The 10947-nt window shown below is 41.3% G+C and overlaps 1 protein-coding gene across 4 annotated transcripts; it reads right to left on the bottom strand.

Annotated features, from left to right (window-relative positions):
• Positions 1-537: 537 nt before the first annotated feature.
• Positions 538-2874, bottom strand: ARL4A (ADP ribosylation factor like GTPase 4A). Of its 4 annotated transcripts, none has more exons than XM_027574848.2 (3): positions 2708-2874; positions 1997-2125; positions 538-1551 (listed from the first exon to the last, which is right to left on the bottom strand). In XM_027574848.2, exon 3 carries the CDS (start codon positions 1460-1462, stop codon positions 860-862), a length of 603 nt encoding a protein of 200 aa, XP_027430649.1. In that variant the 5' UTR covers positions 1463-1551; positions 1997-2125; positions 2708-2874; the 3' UTR covers positions 538-859. The 4 variants fall into 4 exon arrangements, with proteins under 4 accessions (XP_027430649.1, XP_027430650.1, XP_027430652.1 ...); XM_027574849.2 differs by having other exon boundaries at positions 538-1548; XM_027574851.2 differs by lacking the exon at positions 1997-2125 and having other exon boundaries at positions 2708-2865.
• Between the last annotated feature and the right edge of the window lie 8073 nt (positions 2875-10947).

Here is a 10947-nt window from a genome sequence, read left to right as displayed (position 1 = left end):
TGCATTTATTAGTCTACATGCCCTAATTTACTATATAAAAGAATTAAGTAAATTATTTTAGGTTCTTCAAGTAAAAGTGCTTCTGATAATAAACTATTTCTGTAACAGCCCTACATCCCCAAAAGTGTTTTAAACCTGACCATGGAGAAAGATGCATAGCTACTTCTAAAAAGTAAAAAACTACACACCAAAACATGCATTGTCAGGAAAACTAATCCATGCACTTGAATATGCCCCCAATACTTTATTTTTATTATTTTAAGTTAGACCAACTTAACCATTGTCTAGAATTAAGATATAGCATTACAACACTTGATTCCAGAAAATGTCAAAATTCATTTGGCCAAAACTTAAAAAAGCAAACACTTCCTCCTTATCCCTTACTGGTTGGACCAATGTGATCAATATAACCGTTTATATATATTAATCTATCTTAACATTTCCATTCATTAGCATTTTATCTTAACATACAAAGCCTTATATGCAATTTCCTTGAAAGGCTTCCCCCCAAAAGATGTAAGGACAAAACACTAGGCAGACACTCTTCAAAGTTTTATTTCACTAACTTCAGGTCAAATTTCCACAACTGTTTTCTGGTCAATTTGCTATCCATGCTTGGCTTCCCAGAATGGTAGTACCAGAAGATTTGTGGGGTAGGGAGGAGAGACCATTTTAAGAAGCACTCCATTTACTCATCTCCCACAAGGCAAAAGAGTTGGGCAATCTGATTGTTCAACAAAACAAAGCTTTTTCAGGATCCAGGAGGGCAGGAGGGCAAACCAGGCTGTAGACACTCTTCCATTCGTCAACATCAGGCCAGAGAAAACCTACTCCACACAAATATAAAAAGGATCACCATTCATCTCTTCTTTTTCTGTTGCCGCAACATTTTTCGTCTTTTAATGATCATATCATGTAGTTTCTCAAGTCCTTCCTTTAGTCCATCTCCTATGATTGCACAGGTGGGCTGCAAATGCCACGGAGTTGATGAGCTCAGTTCACCCATTGCTAACAATTTCTCAATTTCTGACAGAGACAGTGAGTTCCTCAGGTCTTGTTTGTTAGCAACTATAAGTACGGGGACTCCCTGATTTTCTGATATCCTGGTTATTTTATGAAGTTCAGTTTTGGCCTCTTCCATTCTTTCAACATCAACAGAGTCCACAACAAACACAATACCATCTGTGCATCTGGTATACGACTTCCACAGTGGCCTTAATTTCTCCTGGCCACCTACATCCCAGAAGTGAAAAGTGACTGTTTTAGAATTTCCCAAGGTTACCTTAATTTTTTCAGTGTTAAATCCTTTGGTAGGTACAGTATTTACAAATTCATTGAACTGCAGCCTATATAACACAGTCGTCTTTCCAGCACAGTCCAAACCCAGAATAACAATGTGAAAGGACTGAAATGAAGGCAGGCTGGACAGGATAGAAGTCTGGTCTGACAGGCCATTCCCCATTTCCAGGTGCAAGTAAGTGATCCCAATTGAAATGCTTTCTTCTCACTGCTTTAGAACTTCTCTTCCTAGGGGATCCAGCTACAAGACTGCTGGGGAGGGGGGGGAAATGAATAAGTTATTCTGGTGAAATAACGTACTGCAACTGTTTTTCTCTCTTTCTGCTTAAATAAGCAAGACGAGGAACTTGAAAAACCAAACTTGCTTCAGTAACAAACCAAATGAAACATGAAACGTACGCAAACCAAGGCAATCGACAGAATAATCCTTGTGATTGCAATTCTTTAACATTCACGAAAATTGCAGTAACACGTACTTCTCTACTTCCCTGGGTTCCCAAATCTCAAAAGATCTCATTCCGAAGACAACCTAGTCACTAGTATCTGGTCCAACTCGGAATAACCACAGAAGAGCCTCTTTGGGCAGAAAACTCGTAACACATAATCCTATCTCGGGGATCTAATTCCACGTGCTTAAGAACATACCCAAGGTTACTATTATCCCCCCGGCCCCCCAAAAACAGCACAGTGCTCTCACCTCCGGAATTGGAGTCTGGGTCCAAATGAGAAAGCATTTGGTAGGCGTTTTTCTAAGCGGGGTTTTTGGGGGAGAAGCAACCCACGTCCGCTCAGTTTAGCTCTCCACGCAGCTCTGGCAGTTGCAGCACTAGAAACCGTAGATTCAGACTCTGACCACGCCCACTCCTCACGGCCCACCCATGAGCCCAAATCCCATTGGTCACCCGCGTCAGCGCGTCTAATTCACACCCGCCCCAGCGCACTAATTGGCGAGAGTAACTGCCGCTCCCAGTGCGGCCGAGCTGGGTTCTCTCTCGGTCCTCAGGCACCACCTGTTGCCCTTAAGTTAGAAAAGAAGGCGCCCGCAGAGGGAGCTGAGTGGCCCCCCGCAGGTGAGGGGACGCCTGGGCTGGTCGGTCAGGTCGCCGCCAGGCCGCTCGCTCTGCCCGCCCCCGCGCACCTGCAGCGCGGCCCGCGGATGCCGCGCCGCGGCTCCCACATCCGGGGCCCGCGGTCTCCGCCGGCGCGTTAACCCTTTGTCCGCTGGCCAGAGGGTGCTGGCTGTGGCCACGCCGGCCTCCAGGCGTGAATGATTCAATGTGCGGCACCCGCAGGGGCAGGCCCACTGTTCCCTCAGCACGATCCCCTCACGTCGCCCCTCCGCACCCGGCCGGCTCCTCTCCTCTGGCAGGGCGTGGCCACACCAGCTGCCTGCCCCGCTGCGGCTCACCTGACTCACAGTCCTTCCCCGTCCGGACCCGACGTTGCTCACAGCCGCTCGGGAGCACGCTGGTACCTGCCGGAAGGCACCAGTGAGGCCCCGTTGGTGGCCGGAGACGAGACGCCGCTTCTGGGGGCGCCGGGTGGCCGCCTGCAGCCTAACGGTGCTCTGCCGATCGCTCCCCGCGCCAGCCGCGGCCCCGCCCCCTTTCAGCTCTCGCTGGGGCGCTGGCCAGTGGGGGGCGTGCGGGAGCCGGGTCTCCTAGCAACGCCAAAACAAGGTCACGTTCGAACTAGCCTGATGGGGACCGGCAACCGGCGAGGTCGGGCGGGGCTTCTGGCTTCAGCCTCGGCAGCAGTTACGTCTCGGACGCTTTCTCCAGCCGGCGGCTGGCATCAGGCGGGCCCCGCCGGGTCCCACCCTCCCTGCCTACCTCAGGGCGTCATACGGTGTCCCTCTGGGCGGTGGCCGGTGACGTAGGGTCAGAGATTTCAGAAGACACCAGACGGGCTGGCCCCTTATATAACGGGGTAACGTGGGCGTGCCTCAGTAGCTGCCCTGAGCGCCTGGGCCAGACTAGTGTCTGAAACTCACCTTCCTTTTGCAAAGCAAATAAATTCCCTCTCCCACAAGATCCTAGCAACATCCCGGTGAGGTAGAAATATCCCGGTTCTACAAATGAGGAAATAAACTGGAAGATGGAAGCGCTGTTTCTATTGACCCAAGGAAAATAAGTGGTGGCCCCGGAACTTAAAGTCTGCTAGTCATTAAATGCTTAATGCTTACCATTGAATAATTCTGACCCTAAATGTCAGTTCTGTGCTTGACCCATAAATTTGCAAATACTTACTGAACACTTAACAGGCAGTAGGCACAATTCTATGTGTTGGGGGATAGAACGGTGAGCAAATCAGGCATTGTCTTTCCTCTTGTGGAATATTGGTCTCATGGGAGAAAAAGAAAGTAACCAAATTGCCACATGAATAAATTTTTAATGAGTGATAATTTCAGGGTACTTAAGACAACATAGGAAGAGGGGGTTACTGGGAAAGTGTCAATCAACAAACATCTTTTTCCGGGGAGGCGCTGTAAGAGATTGGAACTTGGAAGAATTTACATAGTGCACTTTCAAAAAACATTGCCCTTTTTATTTATTTATTTTTTTAAGATTTTATTTATTTTAGAGCAGAGGAGAGGGGCAGAGGGAGAGGGAGAAAGTCTCAAGCCGACTCCGTGCTGAGCTGGGAGCCAGAGGGCAGCCTCCATCTCACCACACTGAGATCAGGGCCCTGAGATTACCACCGGAGACAAAATCAAAAGCCAGATGCTTAACCAACTGAGCCACCCAGGCACCCCAAAAATTGCACTTTTTATATGCAGATTGAAGTTTCCTCAAGAAATTTTTTTTATTTTTCTCAATGCCATTATTGCTAGTGATATTTACTGCTAGTGATATTTACTGACTAGCATAGGAACAGTACTTACTAGTTTTTTAAAGTAACAAAACCTTAGGACTAAGCACAGTGTATATTTTTAAGACAGCAACACCAATTTTGAAAATAAAGCTAGAAGTCTCAAATAGCATATTCTATCAAGTTATTGAATCTAGTATAAGCTAGAGCTGGCCATATTAGTTATAATTGTAGAACCTCATTAGCCATTTACAGTAATCAGCAAGTAAGTAATAAAGGGCTTGATGCAATGACTAGTCTCCTTTTCTTAGAAATTTAACAGGTATTCTTTATTAAACTGGAAAAACTTGCAAATTGTCATTAAATCAAGAATTAAAAACAAAAGTTTATAACAACCTTCTGTTTACAATAACTTTACAATCAAGTAGACCTTTCACATATTAGTTGCAAGGGTGCATATTTGTACAGTTTTGCCTGGAGCAAAATGGAAGAGATAGGGAAATACTGAGAGCTTCTACCCTTGCAGAATCCCCTTCACTGAATTGCACTTAATGCTATAACTTAGGCTTATAACTAGAACAGTGGTTGGCAAACTACAACCTGTGTGCGTGTGGCCACATCAGAAGATAAGAATGGTTTTTACATGTTTAAAGGGCTGCAACACAGAAGAATATACAATAAATGCCATTTGTGGCCCCCCAAACCTAAAATATATACTCTCCCACTCTTTATAGAAAAATGATACTCCTCTATAATAACAACCATATGAAAACTGCAATAAATGGTATAAAAAGTGATGAAATTCCTGGAATACACCGTCTACTTGGTTTGCACAATCTACCTATAGAAGGCAAGTTCAGATACTTTATTTAGATGCTATTCCAGGAAAATGTTCCCTTTAAGCTATAGTTCATAGGCTCAAGGGACTCTGGGTGCCTCAGGAACTCATGGGACTCCTATGGGGTATTCTAACTTTTTTGAGGGAAACACAGCGCCATCTGTTGGACTCTGTTAACAACTGTAACTATTGTCTGGATCTATCCACTTAAATGTAATATTGGGGTATTTCTTCTGGCCTGAGGCACCATGAGAAAATTATTTAGACACTAGAGCCTCTGTGAACCTCGGCCTTTAGTTATGGTTTTCCAAACTTTGCTAATAATGAGAAGCATCTGGTAGTGCTTGTAAAAATACACATTTCTGGTCTCTATCACAGATCTGCCAGCTCAGAATCATTAGAGGAGGGGCTAGTGATCTGTATCCAACAGGAATCCCAGGTAATTAATGATTAGATATTTTGAAGAAATACTGATCTTAAAAAATTGGTAAGCTTTCTCCTTTTAAATACTACAACTGAGTAATTTACCTTGTTTCTCCTTTTTGAATACCAGGACCCAGATCAAATCTGATGCCTGTAGCATTTTTCCTCTCTTCCATAATCTGATTTTCTATGTTATGCCTAAATTAAGCAGGCACACACTGTAGCTAATGTCCTTCATTACCTTTGCCGATCCTTATTTTTATATACTATTTTCTCTTCTAGGATACCTCACTTTATTTGTTTCAGTAGATATTTACTGATATCTCCCAAGTTTGAAGGTCTGGGTAAACAGAAGGCATGGACTATAGTGGAAGAAATTGGTTCATTGGTGGCAAGAAACACACAGCACATAATTGCTATGAATACAGTAGGACTTCTGGGTGGCAAAATAGAAGTTATTTCAAGTCCAATGCCTGTACAAACTTTATCTGACAGTCAGCGTGGCTTAACAGAAAAAGATGTAATTTTATTTATTTTTTAAAGATTTTATTTATTTATTTGAGAGATAGAGCACGAGTGGGGAGGAGAGGGAGAAGCAGGCTCCCCATCAGCACGGAGCCCGATGTAGGGCTCAATCTTAGGACCCTGGGATCATGACCTGAGCTGAAGGCAGATGCTTAACCAACTGAGCCACCCAGGTGCCCAAAAGATGTAATTTTAAAGCTGAATATTAAAAGAAGTCAACACCAGACAAGGTGTAGAGGAATAGAATTGCAGGTGGAAGCGACAGTATGCAGGGTATGGAAGCATAAAGTTTATGATATGTTCAAACACATCCAAAAACAGGAGATTATAATTTCCCATAGGAAAAAAAAAAAAGATGTGTTAGGGGTACTTTAATACCCACTCTCAACACAAATAAGTCATCTAGGCAGAAAATCAATGAGGAAACATTTGAACAACACTATAGACCAAATGGACCTAACAGACACATAAAGAACATTCCATCCAACAGCAGCAGAATATACATTCTTCTCAAACCCACATGGAACATTATTCAAAGTAGATCATATGTTATACCACAAAACAAGTCTCAATAAATTCAGGAAGATTGAAAATACCTCAAGTATCTTTTCTGACTACGGCATGAAACTAGAAGTCAGTAATGAGGAAAATTGGAAAATTCGCAAATACATGGAAATTATTTTTTTATATATATATTTTAAGATTTTATTTATTTGACAGAGAGAGACACAGCGAGAGAGGGAACACAAGCAGGGTGAGTGGGAGAGGGAGAAGCAGGCTTCCCGCCGAGCAGGAAGCCCCACTTGGGGCTCGATCCCAGGACCCTGGGATCACGACCTGAGCCAAAGGCAGACACTTAATGACTGAGGCACCCAGGCACCCCAATACATGGAAATTAAATAACGTATTCTTGAACAACCAATAGATCAAAGAAGAAATAAAAAGAAATAAATATCACGAGACAAATGAAAATGGTAACACAACATAACAAAACTTATCAGATGCAGCAAAAGCAATTTAAGAGCAAAGTTTATAGCTATAAATACCTACATGAAGAAAAAATAAAGATGTCAAATAAACAACATTAAGGTTGGTTCAAAATATGCAAATCAATAAATGTGATACACCACATTAATAGAATGAAGGATACAAATCATATCATCACCTCAATAGGCTCAGAAAAAGCATTTGAAAAAATTTAACATTGTTTTATGATTAAAAACTCTCAATAAGTTAGGTATAGAAGAAATGTATCTCAGCATAATAAAGGCCATATATGACAAGCCCACAGCTACATCATCCCCAGTGGTGAAAGGTTGAAACCTTTTCCTCTTAGGCCAGGAACAAGACAAAGGTGTCCACTCTCACCATTCCTATTCAACATAGCACTGGAAATTCTAGCCATAATAATTAGGCAATAAAAATAAAAGGCATATAAATCAGAAAAGAAGAAGTAAAATTGTCACTATGGATATGATCTTATATATAGAAAACATTAAAGACTCCACAAAAAACTGTAACAACTAATAAGCAAATTCAGTAAAGTTGCAGGATACAAAATCAACATACAAAAATTAGCTGTCTCTATACACTAACAAACTAAAAAACTATATAAACAAAAGAAAACAAACCCCTTACAATAACATCAAAAAGAGTAGAATATTTAGGAATAAATTCAACTAAGAAGGTAAAAGATCTGTACACTGAAAACTGTAAAACACTGATGCGAGAAGTTGGAGAAGACACAAATAATGAAAAGATATTCTGTGTCATGGATTTGAAGAATTAATATTGTTAAACTGTCCATACTAACCAAAGCAATCTATAGATTTAATGCAATCTCTCTCCAAATTCCAATGGCATTTTTCACAGAAATAGTAAAAAAAATCCTAAAATCCATATGAAACCACAAAAGACCCCAAACAACCAAAGCAAACCTGAGAAAGAACAAAGGGTCACACTTTCTGTTTTCAAAGTATATTACAAAACTATATAATAAAAACAGTATGGAACTGCAATAGAAACAGATATCTACAACAATGGAGTAGAACTGAGAGCCCAGAAGTCACCATGGGTAAATGGTCAACCGATCTATGACAAAGGAGCCAAGAATACTCAATAAGAAAAGGATAGCATCTTCAACAGAAGGAAATTGGAAAACTGGATATTCATAGACTAAGAATGAAATTAGACTCTTATCTTTAAATACTTAGATGTAAGACCTGAAACCATAAAAATTCTAGAAGAAAATATAGGGAAGAAGCTCCTTGACATTGGTTTTGGCAATGATTTTTTGGATATGATACCAAAAGCACAAGTAATAAAAGCAAAAGTAAATGAGTTGGACTACACCAAGCTAAAAAGCATCTGCACAGGGGTGCCTGGGTGGCTCAGCTGGTTAAGCATCCAACTCTTGATTTTGTCTCAGGTCATGATCTTGGGGTTGTGAGACTGGGCCCTGCATTGAGCTCCGCACTGGGTATGTAGCCTGCTTTGGATTCTCTCTCTCCCTATCCCTCTGCCCCTCCCCCCATAAAAAAATAAAAAATAAATTAAACAAAAGGCTTCTGAACAGCAAAAGAAACAATCAACAAAATGAAAAAATAACCTATGGAATAAGAGAAAATATTTGCAAACCATCTATCTGATAATAGACAGATATGGGGTTAATACCCAAAATATATAAGGAATTCATACAACTCAATAGCCAAAATATAAATAAAACAATATAAACATAATCAAATCAAATGGGCAAAGGACCTGAATAGACATTTTTCCAAAGACACATTAATGGCCAGCTGATATACCAAAAGGTGCTCAGTCATCAGGGAAATGCACATCAAAACCACAATGAGATATCACTTCACTCCTGTTAGAATGGCTATCATCATGAGGATAAGAGATAACCAGCTGGCAAGGATGTGGAGAAAAAGGAACGTTTGGGCACTGTTGGTAGGAATGTAAATTGGTGCAGCCACTGTGGATAACAGTATGGAGGTACCTCAAAAAATTAAAAATAGAACTATTATATGATCCAGCAATAAATTGAAATCACTATCTTGGAGAAATAATCTGCACCCCTATGTTTATTGCAGTATTATTCACAATACTAAGTGTCTGTTGGTTGATGAATGGATAAAGGAAATGTGTTACATGTATACAATTGAATATTATTTAGCCATAAAAAAGAAGGAAATTCTGCCATTTGCAACGTGAATGAACTTGGAGGGCATTATGTTAAGTGAAATAAGTCAGAGAAAGAAAAATACTGTATGATATCACTTTTCTGTGAATCTTAAGTTGAACCATAGAAACAGAATAGAATGGTAGTTGCCAAGGGTTGGCAAGAAGGAAAAATAGGGAGATATTGGTCAAGGGTACAAACTTCCAGTTATAAGTTCTGAGGATCTAATGCACAGCATGGCAACTCTAGTTAACAATACCATATTGTTACTTGAAAGGTGCTAAGAGAGCAGATCTGAAATGTTATCACCACACACACACACACACACACACACACACACACGCACACACACACACGTGTGTGAGTGTGATGGATATTCTAACTAATCTTATTGTAGTATCATTTCACAATATATCAAATCATCACATTGTACACATTAAACTTACACAATGTTACCTGTCAATTACATCTCAATAAAGCTGGGGAAAAAAAAAAAGATGTGCCAACAAAAGGGTATTTTCCCAAGCCCCAAATGATAGAATAAAAGTGGATGCATTTTATGTTTCTAAAGTGTATCAGTATCATTCATATTATGGTAAATTATTCATGTTTCATAATCTTATAGTCAGAAAGCTCTTTCTTTCATCACTTTTGCTGAAACATGGCCCTGCTCTTTTAGTCCCTGCTTTGGCTGTTGGTAGTTCATTTAATAGCCCCAAGTAGAATCACAGAGCCATTTTAAAAATTCTCCGATGTCCCACTTACAATTAGCCACCAATGTCTCTTTAATCCATTTCTTTCTTTACATTCCATTTCCAGTACTTACATCTGGTTCTCATAATGTCTCTCCTAAACTAGTTAATTTGCCTCCTAACTGATTTCTCAGTTAATAGGCAGTGGCACTGGGATTTGTCCCCTATGTCTGGCACCAGTGTCTCTTTTCTTCTTCATTGTGCTCTGGGGAGTCCACATTTAGGCGAACTCACTTTGATCCAGCATAGCTTAAAGCCAAGGTACAATTGGACAAGACTTTAAAAAGAAAATGTCAGAAGGGAAGTACAATCCCAAATTTACATAGAATGACTCCTAGATAAGAACTCACCTGGCCCACAGGTCCAAAACCTTCCCCACAAACTTCTTTTTATGGGCAGCTTCCAAGACTTCCCTCACCTGGTTTCAAGTCATGGGACAGTTCGCCCCTTCCTTTGAGAGGGACGTCACAGGCCTCTGGATACTTAGTCGTGCCCAGCTGCCAAAAGACACGCTGGTGGAAAGGTCTCACGCCATACCAAACAAGGTCTACTTTCTATGTTCCTATTTCCTGGCCTTGGACCTCCTCTTTGGGCATGATTGACAGTGAGAATGTCCAGTCCAGCAGGACCCCAGTAAGACTATCACATCAGAACAGAAGAGTCCTGATTCTTCTTGTTTTAACAAGCACTGTGTGTTGGGACACCTGGGTGGCTCAGTTGGTTATGCATCTGCCTTCAGCTCAGGTCATGATGCCCAGGTCCTGGACTTGAGCCCCGTGGCGGGGAGTCAGCTTGTCTCCACCATCCCCCTCATGCTCTAGCTCAAATAAATAAATAAAATCCAAAAAACAAAAACAAAAGCAAACAAGCACTTTGTGTTATATTTGATTTCAACAGTCCAGTCCTGTCATGTCCTTGTTACATTTCTATCTTCTATCATGAACACTGTAATCCTCCCCATCACATTCAGGTCCTCTTGTTGGAATGCTCCAAAGCTCAGTCTTTAGGCCTTTATAATTTCTCCTTAGGTAATCTCATCCAGCACCAGGACTTTAAACACCCTTTACTCTCCCAAATTTGTTTCCAACCTGGACCTATTCCCTGAACTCCACAAC

Source organism: Zalophus californianus, chromosome 12 (assembly GCF_009762305.2).
Source record: "Zalophus californianus isolate mZalCal1 chromosome 12, mZalCal1.pri.v2, whole genome shotgun sequence".
NCBI lineage: Eukaryota > Metazoa > Chordata > Mammalia > Carnivora > Otariidae > Zalophus > Zalophus californianus.
Note: the sequence above shows the minus strand (reverse complement) of the source record. Positions and strands in the feature narration are given on the sequence as shown.

Bases quoted from the DNA above. Each gene is read 5' to 3' on its own strand.
- ARL4A (XM_027574848.2), bottom strand. From the start codon at position 1,462: ATGGGGAATGGCCTGTCAGACCAGACTTCTATCCTGTCCAGCCTGCCT.